General features: G+C 36.2%; 2 protein-coding genes and 1 long non-coding RNA gene across 3 annotated transcripts; 2 read left to right on the top strand and 1 right to left on the bottom strand.

Moving 5' to 3' along the window:
• Nucleotides 1-188: 188 nt before the first annotated feature.
• Nucleotides 189-7135, top strand: LOC149727067 (RNA-splicing ligase RTCB-like). Its single transcript, XM_089890461.1, has 11 exons — nucleotides 189-447; nucleotides 525-668; nucleotides 1077-1185; nucleotides 2086-2233; nucleotides 2603-2759; nucleotides 3070-3229; nucleotides 3850-4025; nucleotides 4524-4712; nucleotides 5154-5264; nucleotides 5661-5780; nucleotides 6392-7135. Exons 1-11 carry the CDS (start codon nucleotides 355-357, stop codon nucleotides 6497-6499), a joined length of 1515 nt encoding a protein of 504 aa, XP_089746587.1. The 5' UTR covers nucleotides 189-354; the 3' UTR covers nucleotides 6500-7135.
• On the bottom strand, nucleotides 6873-10672 carry LOC149727066 (uncharacterized). Its single transcript, XR_016386256.1, has 2 exons — nucleotides 10439-10672; nucleotides 6873-9726 (listed from the first exon to the last, which is right to left on the bottom strand). It is a non-coding gene; the product is annotated as an uncharacterized LOC149727066 (long non-coding RNA).
• On the top strand, nucleotides 7482-14655 carry LOC149727065 (monocarboxylate transporter 10-like). The gene is made up of 9 exons (XM_089890460.1): nucleotides 7482-7622; nucleotides 7876-8133; nucleotides 8626-8869; nucleotides 9362-9529; nucleotides 9639-9810; nucleotides 12569-12756; nucleotides 13394-13572; nucleotides 13964-14236; nucleotides 14482-14655. Exons 1-9 carry the CDS (start codon nucleotides 7610-7612, stop codon nucleotides 14637-14639), a joined length of 1653 nt encoding a protein of 550 aa, XP_089746586.1. The 5' UTR covers nucleotides 7482-7609; the 3' UTR covers nucleotides 14640-14655.
• Nucleotides 14656-14725: the final 70 nt, after the last annotated feature.

Genomic DNA, 14725 nt, shown 5'->3' with positions numbered 1-14725 from the left:
TGAGAACATGTTTTTGACAGAATGTATTTCGTTAGGTTTATTGCAAAATGTATATATATAATTTGTTTATCATTAATAAAAAGTATTCTTATACAAAATGATAAAGTTAAATTTTATTTATACATTTTGCAGCACCAAAACGACAGCAAATATAGACCAAACATGGCGGACCGCCCCTTTTATATGGTCCCTTACATGTGGTGGTGTAATCACAATGTTTACAGTTGCACCAGTCTTACTACAATTGTTCGTGGCCTTTAAATCAAGCGGGCGGTATTTAATTTCATTTGATCGTCTACACAGCGTCGTACTCGTAGTTCTATCCCATAACAAGCGAATTTAACATCAAATAAGATGCCACGAACATTTGATGAAGAAATGGAGTTCTTGCACCGCCAAACTCCATACAGCTGGAAAATTGCCAAAGGTTTTGTGCCGAACATGAAGGTTAGTTTTTTAAATCAAATCCTGCAGATAGTACCGGCCTATGGATTTCCAATTATTTAAAAAAATTTCCTTTCCAGGTTGAAGGAGAGTTTTTCGTAAACAAACATCTAGAAAACTTAATGTTGGAAGAGCTTCGTCATTCGTGCCAGGGTTCCACGGGTGGATTTTTACCAGGAGTAAAACAGATTGCTAATGTTGCTGCCCTGCCTGGTATTGTTAAGGTAAAAATTGACATATAGTTAGAAAATTTATGATAATGAATTGGCATAGACAGTCGCACAGCCAGAAATAAGTGAAGTGGTTAAAAAACGTTTTTAGTTGGGGGCTTTTCGCTTGAGAACCGAAAACTTACCTGGCTGCACCACTTCCACTTAGTATAGATGTCGCAGTTTTATAGTTTTAGTAAAAATCTGTGGTGAAGAGAGAAATACAGTTACACCTATATGCCATAGCTGTCATACATTCATTGGTACCTCATTATTGAATGGCCAGTGCAATATACTTTGGTTCTGCTTGTTCTTATAGACAGCCAATACTAATAGCAAGATGAAATCTGTCAGGATTTTATTTTTAATTTTCACTTCAACTTTTACTTATATTTTCTTTATTGTTTTTTTAAAACTTTTTAGAGCTCCATTGGTCTGCCTGACATCCACTCAGGTTATGGTTTCGCTATCGGAAACATGGCGGCATTTGACATGGATGACCCTCAAGCTATTATTTCACCTGGTGGAGTAGGTAGGTCTTAATGCCAACAGTGTTAGATAATTTATAAAAAAAATAGGACCCATATCTAGACAAAACTACTTGTCAGCCATACAAAATTAACACACTTACAAAGTTACATATGTGGTAACACGTTAACTGGTATGAGGTGTATGAAACAGAACATGCCATTTTTTATGAATATAAGACAACATTTTTGACCATCTATTCCATTCAGGGTTATCGTTATATGTTTTGGCAAAAGCTATATTAGACTTATACATACATCATTGTCATTGCTCTGGTTAAGCCTGATTTAGGGATGCACATAACAGAATTTCGAATCCGTGAGATTCGAATCTTTTTGTATTTGAATCTAATTACGGGATTCGACATTTTGTTTAATGACTTAATCACACGTCATCTCATATACTATATTAACAATTTTTGAAACTTATTAATTTTGAAAAAAAATATTTTTGTGTTTGTGGGACTTTCGAGAGTAAACGTTTCGTAACGTCTTTTCATAGCCTGCTATACGTTTCATGACGCAAAAACTACCCAATAGTACAATTTTTGATCATTTTACAGCTCATGATCCAACAACGCTGCTATGAAAGAGTCAATAAACTGACTTTTGTGGGTAAAATTATTTTTTCCTATAAATATAAAAAGATTCGAAATTCTAGATTCGGAATTCTAGATTCGAAATAAAGTATTCTAGGATATCCTAGAATAGGATATCCTAGAATACCTAATTATTCTGTAATGTGCATTCTTAGCCTGATTGTTAAGGTAATGGATCACATCTGGCGCAGGTCCCTGAAGGACCTCACCCACATAGAATAGAACAAACGTAAACATCAATTTCATGTTTCAAAATTTTATTTTTATTAATTTTATTTTTTTATAATATTATGTTTCTTTCCATAGGTTTTGACATCAATTGTGGTGTACGACTTTTAAGAACTAATTTGAGCGAAACTGATGTGAACCCTGTGAAAGAAATCCTCTGCCAGTCATTATTTGATCATATTCCTGTTGGTGTTGGATCTAAAGGTGTCATTCCTATGGGGGCAAAGTAAGACTTATTCTTGTATATCAAGAACTAAAGCCCAAAAAGTAATACGACAACTTTTAATCAAAAGTTTTTTCAGTTAATCTAAGATGTCATACTGTCATTTCCATGGGCGCAAAGTACGACTTATTCTAAATTTGAACATTTAGAGACCAAACCCCAAAGTAAAATGACATCTTTTTTTGTGCAGGTCTAATTTTTCAAAAGTTTTCTAGTTATTATATATTATGTTTCAGAACACTCATGATATACCAACTGTCGTTTTCACACCATGCGAGGATAAAGCGATTCACATTCTTTGGCCTATATCTTAAAGACAAGGACCTCACCCACGTTAAATAGAATAAAATAGAAGTAAAACTAATTTTTCAGGGATTTAGAAGAAGCTTTGGAGATGGGTATGGACTGGTCGTTGCGAGAAGGATATGCGTGGGCGGAGGACAAAGAGCATTGTGAGGAATACGGAAGGATGTTGCAAGCCGAGCCAAGTAAAGTGTCCGCGAGAGCAAAGAAAAGAGGACTTCCACAGGTGGATATCATCAATTAAATGATCAGAAGCGCAGCCGGGGTTTTTCGAGGGTCACAACCTCCCCTTAAAAAATAATTTTTTAATTAAAAATTTTACCTTAATTTTTTTCTGGCTGAGCCACTATGTATGATTTCAATGTGTTGGCTAGATAAAGGGACCAACTTTTCCCTTATTGTGGGTCTCCTAACGTCCATTTATTTTCATGTACTTCCCTTTTACATTTAATTCTTTTTTTTGCATTTTATTTATTTTTTGCATTTATTTCTTTTTATTTAAATTTTCTTTAATTTTTTTACCACCCTTCTTACAGCTTGGCACCCTGGGTGCTGGAAACCATTACGCTGAGATTCAAGTGGTGGATGAAATATTTGATAAATACGCAGCAAATAAGATGGGTTTGGAATACAAAGGTCAAGTATGTGTGATGATACATTGTGGCAGCAGAGGACTTGGTCACCAAGTTGCTACAGGCAAGTTGAAGTTTGTCTAAAAAAATTCCAATTTTCTCAAATTGATAAAATGTAACTTACTTTATCCTTGCGTGGCCGGAAAATAGCAGTCGTTATAACACGGGTGTTCTGTTTTATACACCTCATGCCAGATAATTTGGACAACCTATTAGTGACCACTTGGTTGAAGCAATTGCCAAAAAGTGTCTTGCCGAAGGACACATACACTCACAATGGTAGCAGCGTCAAGCCTTGAACCCATTACCTAATGGTTACAGGCATCCGCGCAAACCACTTTAACACAGCGCCTGCTAAATACATTTTTTGTTTTCTGGTAAAAAAGAAGAACTTTCCCTATTTACACAGTTAAGTACAACTACAAGTTCAAAAATTATTTTTGTAACATCGTTTTTTTTGCATTATTATACATAGAACATGTGTATACAACATTTTTTTACCAAGAGCAATGGCCCGGTAGAATATAGTTAAAACTTTTTTAATACTTGTTAACTTTAAATATTTTTTTACAGAAATGTATACCTGACACAAGCTATAACAAATTTTGTGTACCTATTTAAAAAAAGTGTATATATATATAACAAATTTTACAAAATTTGAATTTTTTTTATAAATTTTTCTAGACGCATTGGTTGCCATGGAAAAGGCAATGAACCGCGACAATATAATCGTCAACGATCGGCAATTGGCGTGCGCTCATATTGGTTCACAGGAAGGCCAAAATTACTTGAAAGGAATGTGCGCAGCGGGGAATTACGCGTGGGTTAATAGAAGCTCTATGACATTTCTCACAAGACAAGTTAGTAGGCTACTACAGATCTGCAGTCTCACTTTTTAGTAATATAACTATGCCTATATGGCACAATGGTTATCGCGCCTTCATTTAAACTAGAGGGTATGGATTCAAGTCTTGACGCTGCTACCGTTGTGGGCGTGTTTAACAATAGCTCCAATCCAGTGGTCACAAATTAGTTGTCCGAATCGTCAGCTATAGATAAACTTAAAAAAATTCCCTCAAAAAGAGTCACCCACAAAGTTACATTAGTGGTAGCTTGTTCGCGGGCACGAATTGTATAAAACAGAACACCCAAGGTATAAGCACTGTCCTTGCCCCGCCATGCAAGGGTAAATGATGCAAGGATAGTTTAACACACTGTACTGTGAAGAAAATCCAGCTTATTGGTTCCTGATACTGATATTTACCAATTAATCCAGTGCATGAAATTCGGGGGTAGACCTGCCCACCCTGCCACCCTAGGTATGTTGCCTAAGCCTTACACTATTTTCTTATTTCCAGGCGTTTGGAAAAGTGTTTAAATGTTCTCCTGACGACCTAGACATGCAAATGATCTATGACGTGTCTCACAACATCGCTAAGATTGAGGAGCATATGGTAGATGGGAAGCAGAAGAGACTCCTCGTCCATAGGAAAGGGGCAACGAGAGCATTTCCTCCTCACCATCCTCTCATCCCTGTGGATTATCAAGTAACTGCCTCATTTTTTAATTTAATTAGGTATTTTTTTATTTAAGTGTAAAAAATGGTCATTTTGTTATTTTTTTAAGTATTTTTTTAAAGTGTAAAAATTAGCCATTTTTTATTTTATTAAAATTTAAAAGTTAGTTGTTTTTTAATTCATTTAACTACTTTTCATTAAAGTGTAAAAAATGTTCATTTTTTAATTTTATTTAGGTATTTTTTTTGAAGTGTAAAGATTAGGGAACTTAACATTTTAGTCTTTTTTAACTTTATGAAGTGACAAAAAATTTCCCCAAATTTTCCGCAACCCTTTACTGTTAATAGTAGGCTATGATATAGCTTTTTATTTAAAATTGAAATACTCTCAGCGACCCCTAAAAATGTTAACCCCAGTTTGGAAATCATAAGTTTAAACATTTGTCTATTCATTTTTTATTTTGTATCCCAGCTCACAGGCCAGCCAGTATTAATTGGGGGCACCATGGGAACGTGTAGCTATGTATTAACTGGCACTGAACAAGGAATGGAACAAACATTTGGAACAACTTGTCATGGGGCAGTAAGTGCTGTGGTATAATTTTTTCTTTCCTATAAAGTAAGTACCTAGTAGTAAAATGTTACTTAATTGCAAAAATAATGTTTTTTTTTATTAAGCTGATAATATATTACAACTGTACATTTCTTATTTATTGTACTGCATACTGATTTATGCAATATAAAAATTTCAGGACTGCATAACCTGTTAGTAAAATAAAAATCTCCCCAAAATAATCACCCACAAAGTTACATACATGGTAACTTGTAAGCTGGCACAAGGTGCATGAAACTAAACACCTGTGTTATTATAACGGCTGTCGTTTCATGGACGTGTGAAGGTAAATAAGTTACATTCATTCATTTACCCTACATTTGACACATATGCAATCACATATCTCATAATAGAGTTCTATAACAGGGCCGAGCATTATCTCGAGCAAAATCGCGAAGAAAACTCGATTTTCAAGAAGTCCTTGATAAACTTACAGATCAAAATATTTCAATCAGAGTTGCATCACCTAAACTTGTAATGGAAGAGGTGGGTGCATGATATTCCATCATTAAGATTTAAGATTGCTGGTTTTTTTTTCATTAATACTAGAGGTTCCTAAACTCTTTTAGGTCCTTTTAGCATTTGTGTTTCACTGTTTAAATTTTCAGCACTAGTGAAGAATTTTTCAGTCTGTTACATATTAAGCTGGTGAAAAGTGTTAGTTGGTAGTCCTGGATTAGTGGTTAGAGAGGTTAGTAGTTCGAGTTCAGTGGTTTTATTTGTTGGTTTTAGTTGTTTCATTTTGCAGTCAGATAATGTAGGCGGTGGATTCTTTACTAGGATCAAATTTTCAGTAAAATCTGTGGTGACATTGTGAAAATACAGTTACAGTTATAGTTGTTAAACACATGATACCTGTACCAGCTGTTATGTGTTTATACAAATAAGCAGAGCCAAAGTGTATTGCAGTACTTTTAAAGTGACACAGCATAAGCTTAAGCTTTTAAATAAAGTAATAAGCTAACAACATTTTTAAGCATTATTAAATTATAACAAAATCTGTCCATACAGCTATACTTAATATTATATACTGTACCATTCGAAATAAAGTTTTTTTTTGCCTATTTTATATTTGAGTTGGTTTAAATATTTTATAGGCTCCAGAATCTTATAAAGATGTAACAGAAGTTGTTAACACTTGCCAAGCAGCTGGAATCAGCAAAAAGGCTGTTCGTTTACGTCCTATTGCTGTTATTAAAGGTTGACTTCACGTTTTTGCTATCATTTGTCGGGAAAAATGTTGGCCTTAGTTATAAGCCCCGATAGTGCTGTAGTCCCGAAGTTGTAATCAAGAGTTAGTTGGCGTGGTGGTATTGCTTGAATAAATTAAACATTTACTGTGTTTTTTTTAAACTGAAATACATGTAATTTTCATTGGAAATTACCACGTATTCAAGTGTAAAGTTCAATTGTGTATGACCCTTTCTGTTGGATTTGTATAAAAATGTTTTTTTGCATCCGAATATCTGTTCAAATTAAAACCAATCTTTTTAGGCTGTTCTGTAATATAACAGTAATTTTATTTCAATGTTACGTCTGCCGTTTGGCAAGACATTATGCCTAGTAACAGAAGTACTACAATATTAGTAAACATGCCGTTTTTCAACTAATTTACCTTTTTATGTTATGATTTGCTAGTACTGTTACATTCTATGTTCCAAACCATTTAAACCTTCAGTGTGTAAGTGTTTAATGTACTACTTATTTAAAAAAAACAACTGTATATGTCAACGTTTCGTATGCGTAGACAGAGTACTAAATTGTAAAATTGTTAACTCATCAGTAAGCATTTGGCTTGTACGTAATGTCATGAATCGTACTAAAATTACTTTTCTAATCTCTCCTCATATGTTTTTATCTCGATACTTTAACTATAACATCTGATGATGCATAATAAATTCTGATATTAAGTAACTTACGTCCCGGTAGAGTGGTAAGAATGTATGTGTACTTAGTTATGACACTTAACTGCAATTTATCCAATCCAGTGGTTATAATGAATTTTCCAAATGGCCAGCAATGAATAAAAAAGTCGCCCACAATGTAACATATACAGGGTATCACGTAAGCTGGCACAAGATGTTTGAAACAGAACACCTGTGCCATAGCGACTGCCGTTGTACCTCCGCGTAGGAATTAAATAGTTACATTTATTCAATAAATCTAAAAGATCAGAAATTTCGACTTCAAAAAACGTCACTACATATCGATTATTTCAAAACAGACCTGATTGTGATTGGACAACTGCTATATATTGACGTTTTTGCGCAAATGTTTTAGAAATTTGCTTTGGGTTTTTGGGCTGGCTTGAAGCGATGGAAGAACAAGGTATTTAATATCATTTAAATTAAGAGTGCATTTAGTTACATGTAATGCGATATAATTTAAGCGATTCGTGATTTAGGTTCATTCTGTTTTCGTCATACTTGGTAGTAAACAAAAAATATTTAAATACAGAATAGAGAATAATATAACCCTAGCCTTCCCATAAAAAAAACATTGTTATTTAAAAAAAATACATTCAGGAAATGTAGGTGCTAACGGTTTCCCATCTTACCCTACATTACTATTTTACTTTTAGATGCGAAAGCATACACCCCAGAGCCAGAACGGGCAACCATTTGCCCAGGAGTTTGCGAGCCAATTTTAGAACCAGAAGGAATAATATCTAATGATATAGAATGCCATCAAACTGCTACTGTACCAGATGGTGGTTGGGGTTGGGTAGTTACTTTTGCAGCTTTCACTATAAACATTGTAGTGATAGGAATCCATAACTGCTTCAGTCTTCTGTATATAGATATGATCGCAGAGTTCAAGGGTTCACTTTCAAAAACAGGTAAGGTCGATATATTTGGTATATACATAGATTTTACTGCTAACATACTGGTAATGTGACACTTTTTAACAGGGAAATCGTTGTATTTTTGTTTTATGTTTTGTCTTCTCTATATATGGTAGGGTGGGAAAGACGGGTTACCTTTAGCACATAATATCCAATTATTCTAATGATGTTTTTAACATTTTACAACGGTCTGTGGGAGTCGTTAGGATGCGGTTTAATAATTCTTGAATGTTCTTTGTTTACCACGAAATAAGACGAGAAAATAGAATAAAAAGATTTTCCATCTTACCCCACCCTACTATAGATTTTATACATGGCGTAGCTTGTTTTAAAGACTTCTAATTTGCTGTTAAGTCCCTTCTCTTATAGTTTTAGCTAGTATTTACCGTCGTTAATGTGACAGAAAAGATAATAAAATTATGTTATACTTTCCTATTGCACCAAACCTATACAGAAAATTTATGCGTTTCCCGTTATTATTTTCAGCATGGATTGGGTCAATTGCTTTTGGCTGTATTCTCATTTTTGCCCCTCTAAGCGGAGTGTTAGCTAACCGATTTGGCTGCCGAAAGGTGACCCTTGCTGGAATCGTTATCGCTTCGACGTTTCTGTTTGCTTCTTCCTTTGCTACCTCTATTGAGAGTTTATTCTTGACGTATGGGTTCGGATTTGGGTTTGGCACCAGCCTCGCTTACATGCAAGGGGCGGTGATGGTTACAAGATACTTCAAGTATTTTTACTTTGTCTTTTTGGGGTTGTAGATGTAAAATTTGCATCGCATGGCCGGAAAATGACAGTCGTTATAAAACATGGGTGTTCTGTTTTATACACCTCGTACCAGTTTACAAGTTACCACGTATTTAACTATAGTTTATCCTTGCATGGCGGGGCAAGTACAGTCATTATAACACTGGTGTTCTGTTTTATACACCTCGTGCCAGTTTACGGGTCACCACGTATATGTGGATTATAGTGGGAATTTGTTTCTTTGCAATTTAGACCACCTATTAGTGTCCATTGGGTTGAGAAATTGCCATTAAGTATCTATTGTTTTTTGCATTCACGGTATGATATGAAATATTTGCCTTGTTATGTGTTATTTTTATTCTGTAATGGTGAGATCCTACGGCTACGCGTATCATGCTATGGAACATATTATAGGACAACAATATAAATGATAATGTAATTTATTTATTGGTTGACATCCACATTAAAATCACAGCACAAAGAGAGCACTCGCGAGCGGAATTTGCCTAGCAGGCAGCTCGCTTGGAACTCTGGTGATCGCGCCCATATACAATATCCTAAGCACCAACTACGGTTGGCGCGTTGCATTAAAAGTCCTAGGAGGCGGATCGTTATCTACTGTTCTCTGTGCAGCCACTTACAGGTTCGTAGAAGATAATAAGCGCAGTTTTAGCACACACACGCTTTCTGTAATGTTTCAAATTACAGTACAGAAAGTCTGCGTAGCAAACACTAAACGCTCTGATTTTTAGACCATTAAACGAACCTAGCGCCGCGCCCAGATCGACACAAGAAAGAATCCAGTCTTCTCCTGCCAAGGGCCTCGTTATGGAACTTGCGCTGTGGAAAAACAAAGCGTTTTTAGTTTGGTGCTTAGCAGTGGGCTTATGCAAACTCGGCTATCTAGTACCATGGGTCCATATGGTAAGCAAGACTTATGAATTGAAGTTGCGATCACTAACTTTAGCACACACACGCTTTCTGTAATGAACGTTAACATTCCAAAAAGCTCGTGGTGCTGAAGGCAGTTACATAATTTTGGCCCTATTTCAACCGCCTAGCTGTTTCCCATTTCGGGGCATTTTTTGGGCGCTTTAAATTTACCGCTTTTGTGGCCGTTTCAAAGCGTGTCCTCCTTAGAGGAACTTAACTGTGGCCAAATTCGTAGCCACCAAGCACTAGCATGCATCCATCGTTAATCGAAACATGATACGTGATTGATTGTATGCTTATCCGGTTCCCGAACCGGCCGTCTCGCAGCTGTTTCGCAGAACGTAAGGAAATAACGCAGTTATAACGCTTTATGCCTAAGTTTTTGACCACACGATGTCTGTTGTATTTTAACTCCTTGTACCTACAACCCGAATTCATATTCAAATTACCATACTACAGTATCACCGCAACTAACACTTTAGAGGATAAAAGTACATACGTATATACATAGTATGCAAATGTAGTTTAATAGCCCTATTTGTTTACTACTTCAAATTTACGTTGCGTAAAACCATAAAAGCGTATTATTTTGTAACTTTTAAATCTATAAAGTCCATACCTTATAAATCAACGAAATTCAGCACTGTACTAAAGTAAGCGGGTAAAGACATTCTTGTCTACTCTCTGTAACTCAAACTGATAGTTGTGTCATATACAGACCAGAGCTTGAGCTTTTATCTAAAAAGTGGCGTGCGTTTCCGATTAATATACAAAACAAGCGACTAGCGAAACCGCCCTGCGAAACGGCTAAGTAACAATACAATTAGAGTCGAGCGCACAAACGCACACTATACTGTTCTGTACTCCAGCTTTATTTTACCGCCATCCGGAAGCACGTGACCCAGCGTCCTATACGCTATACCTTCTGCGTGTGCCAGTCTGACGCAACGGTTCAATAGAACGAAGCTCTGCTCGTTTGTTCTTAGAAAGCTTTGTACACTTTGGAAAAAAACTATTTTATTCTTACGCGTCTTCCAAAAGTTGAATTTTAGTATAGTGGTGCGGGGGAAGATGGGACACCTTTTATTCTATTTTCTCATCACATTTGGTATAGTAAATAAAGAACATTTTAAGAATTATAAAACCGTATCCTCACGACTCCCATAGACCGTTGTTAATTCTTTTTGTATAAAACACGACCAGGATGTTTGTACATTACGTTCTAAAGGTGTCCCATCTTCCCCCACTCTACCATGTTAGTAAAAGCATATTATACTGAACTTTCAGAATACTATATGGCAAACTTGTAATTCTCTAGTAATTTGGGCACGTTTTGTTAATCTGTTTTACGTGTATGAATATAAGCATATAGAGAACAAACTTTGGCAATTAATGAACTCCAAATTTCTCCTGTTTGAATAAAAAATCAGGACTAAATATTTTTGAAGAAACAGAGAAGGTCATGTGTGTATGTACATTAGCTTAGTATAAAATATATGTATGTATAGTAGGGTGGGAAAGACGGGACATCTTTCATTCTATTGTTTTCTTTCCTTATTTGGTAGTAAACAAAAACATTTGTGAAATCGTATCTTTCCGACTCCTATAGACCGTTGTTAATCGTTTAAAACACGATAAAGGTATTTGGACATTATGTGCTAAAGGTGGCCCATCTTTCCCCCAACCTTTTATATTATAATAATACTGAAAATTGAAATTTACGTTTGAATACATTATACTCGCAATAACACTTCTGTTGGTAATAACTCATATATTAGAAGATGCAATATAAAACGACAAGCAACGGATACGGGAAAACTGTCATTTTTAATTTCCGATGATCTTTTTACTACATTGTCCAATCTATCATACTTATTGTGTTATTAATTGGGCACGTAGCATTTCATTTCCGTAAATTGTCACTTAAAGACGACATTTTGTTGCTGCAGAATAATAAACGGTGGAATTTGCAACTAATTGCTTTATACACGCTTTTTATGGACAAGACACTTGTAATGAATGTAACTTAATTTATTCTCGCGTGGCCGGAAAACGACAGTCGTTATATCACACGGGTTTAACACCTCGTGCCACCTTACGATTTACCATGTATGTTACTTCATTTAACGGCAATTGTTACAGCACAGTGGATCCTTATGAAAATGATACATACAGTTACATACATGATACGTGGCAACTATTACACATACATGATACAGTTGTCTAAGTTGTCAGCCATACATAAAAAACACACCCACAAAGTAACATACTTGGTAACTCGTAAGCTAGAATGAGGTGTACAAAACAAAAAATTCCGTGTTATAAAGACTGTCGTTTTTCGGCCTCACAAAAAAAATAATCCGCCGTATCACTACGTCATGTTTACATACTCTATGCAACGTATACATTAACCCTTACTTTATGCCAGAAGGACGGTCGGCCTGTTAAAGCAGTGATATATTTTTGTATTTATGGACCTCTTTTTAATTAATACAGAAAAAACGTATAGTGTATTTTTATATATTTCTGTGGGGTAAGATGGGAAAACCATAGCACATATATTATCCAAACATCCTGATCGCGTTTTAAACAATTAACAAACGGTGTATGGGAATCTTGCGGAAACGGCTTTATAATTCGTTGATATTTTTCTTTACTACCAAATCGGACGAGAATATAGAATATATAAAAGTATGTTCCATATTCCCCCACTGTACCATATAAATATATTGTTTTTATTACGTTTCAGATAAAACTTTGCAGCGACATCGGTATCAGTCGTCCGCGTGCCGCTTCTATGCTACAATACATGAGTGTAACGTCTACTATTAGCAGATTGGTAGCTGGTAAGCTTGCCGACTCGCGATACATCAACCGCTTGTATCTCTCCCAGTTCAGTGCTTGTATGATGGGAGTCGTAACTCTCATTCAACCAAGGTGAACTGCTCCATGTTTTAATCTATTTTATCTAACTATTTTGCAGCAACAAAATAATATATAGTAGGGTGGGGGAGACGGGACACCCTTAGCACATAATATCCAAATATCCTGATTATGAATAACAATTAACAGTGGGAGTCGTGAGGATACGGTTTTATAATTCTTTGAATGTTGTATGTTTACTACCAAATTAGACGAGAAATTGAAGGAATAAAAGGAAAAGGTTTCCCATCGTCCTTACCCTTCTATGTACATAATTATATAACTATGCCTTCACGACTCTTAAAAGAGTGTTGTTGAATGTTAAAAGCACGATAAGTAGGTATTGCATACTACCTGCTAACCCAGCCGACGATATACATAATACATCTATAACTACACATACAATTTTATAGTAGGGTGGGGAAAGTTAGGACACTTTTCCCTTCCCATTTGATAGTAAACAAAAAAATTCAAAGACTTATAAAACCGTATCCTCATGACTCCCATAGACCGTTTTTAATTGTTTAAAACACGACCAGGATATTGTTTATTTTTTTGGTAATGTTTATGGCTGACAACCCATTGGTGACCACTGGTTTACATAAACTTACCAAAGAGAACTTTTCTGTGTTAATCAACTCGTTATTTCCAGCATGTACACTCAAAACGGCGTACTGGCATATGCCATTATGTTCGGAACCTTGGACGGCGGGGTTGAAATTTTGTTACCGGTTATGACACTGGATCTTGTGGGCGCTGACCAACTATCTGTCGCATGGGGCTGCATATTAGCAGTTATTTCGCTCAGTTCTCTTGGACCGCCTGTTGCAGGTAACTGTATAAGCCCCTTGGTCAATGGTATAATAACAATAATAATAACTTTATATATTTCTTTGATTACGGTAGCGAATATTGAAATCTATTTTAAACGAAGCGACGGGATGTATAGCGACAAAAGTCTCCGAATAAAACACGTGGTGTATTAAACGGAATACCCGTGTATAGGTGGCTGTACACGCAGTATCCGGAATTCGTCCGTTTTGTCTGTTTTGTCCGGATTTCGCTGCCGCATGCGGAACTCGGTAATGGGTTTGCATACGACTTCGCATGCCGGATACTGTGTACAACCACCTTTATAACGACTGTCATTGCCTTGCCACGCGATAGAAAATAAGTTTCATTCATTGTTTCGTTCAGTCATTTATCGTTGCTTCCCATTTAGGAGCCATCCGAGATCAAAGCGGGAGCTATATGGCTGCCTTTTACTTCGCCGGAGCACCGATGGTGCTGAGCGCATTCGTCTTGCTGCTAATTCCTCTATGGGCGAAACGGCAGGAGCAAATTATTGAACAAAGTTATTTGTCCATTGACCCAACCAAAATGAACACAATCCAAGAAATGAGCGATCACTATCCACCAAAACACTCCAAACATTTTAAGGCCGCTGCTGTTGCCACTTTACAGCAGTGTAGTAACATTAAGAACGCATTGAAAGGTATTTATTTTTTAAGCTAATAGTTCGAATTTACATATTGTTTCTACTTTAACGTCTGGCGCCGTGGCACAGTGGTTATATCCGCCTCTTACCCAAAGCTCATGAGTTATGGGTTGCGGAGCAAAGTATCTTGGCCAAAACAAGCCAGCACGCACACGGTGGTAGCAGCGTCGAGTCTTGAATCCAGAACCACATAACAGGCGCGCTATTTAAAGTGTTGTCGGTAAGTTTTGTATTATTTGCAGGAAAGCTTCCCCGTCGGGACAAATCATCCGGCAAACTTCTGCAGCAAAGAAATAGAAATCGCAGCGAAAATATCCCAATCAACGAAATCGTGCATCAAGTTACCAATTCATTTCATGACATCGCTACCATTTCGAAAAATTATGCACGCGAAACATGAAACAGTTTCTACCTCCCTGCTGTCTCTTTATTTTACCGCTAAAAAGTCTACAACACTGTATTAATTCCGTTGAAGAAGTTTGTAAA

Source organism: Ciona robusta, chromosome 12, assembly GCF_009617815.1.
Source record: "Ciona robusta chromosome 12, ASM961781v2".
NCBI lineage: Eukaryota > Metazoa > Chordata > Ascidiacea > Phlebobranchia > Cionidae > Ciona > Ciona robusta.
Note: the sequence above shows the minus strand (reverse complement) of the source record. Positions and strands in the feature narration are given on the sequence as shown.

What these genes read in the sequence shown, in the direction of transcription:
- LOC149727065 (XM_089890460.1), top strand. An exon ending in GTAACTCTCATTCAACCAAG is followed by an intron (nt 12,757 to 13,393) that starts GTGAACTGCTCC and finishes CGTTATTTCCAG; the next exon opens with CATGTACACTCAAAACGGCG. An exon ending in TCTTGGACCGCCTGTTGCAG is followed by an intron (nt 13,573 to 13,963) that starts GTAACTGTATAA and finishes CTTCCCATTTAG; the next exon opens with GAGCCATCCGAGATCAAAGC.
- LOC149727067 (XM_089890461.1), top strand. Translation starts at nt 355, where the DNA reads ATGCCACGAACATTTGATGAAGAAATGGAGTTCTTGCACCGCCAAACT. An exon ending in GTCATTCCTATGGGGGCAAA is followed by an intron (nt 2,234 to 2,602) that starts GTAAGACTTATT and finishes CTAATTTTTCAG; the next exon opens with GGATTTAGAAGAAGCTTTGG. An exon ending in TGACATTTCTCACAAGACAA is followed by an intron (nt 4,026 to 4,523) that starts GTTAGTAGGCTA and finishes TCTTATTTCCAG; the next exon opens with GCGTTTGGAAAAGTGTTTAA.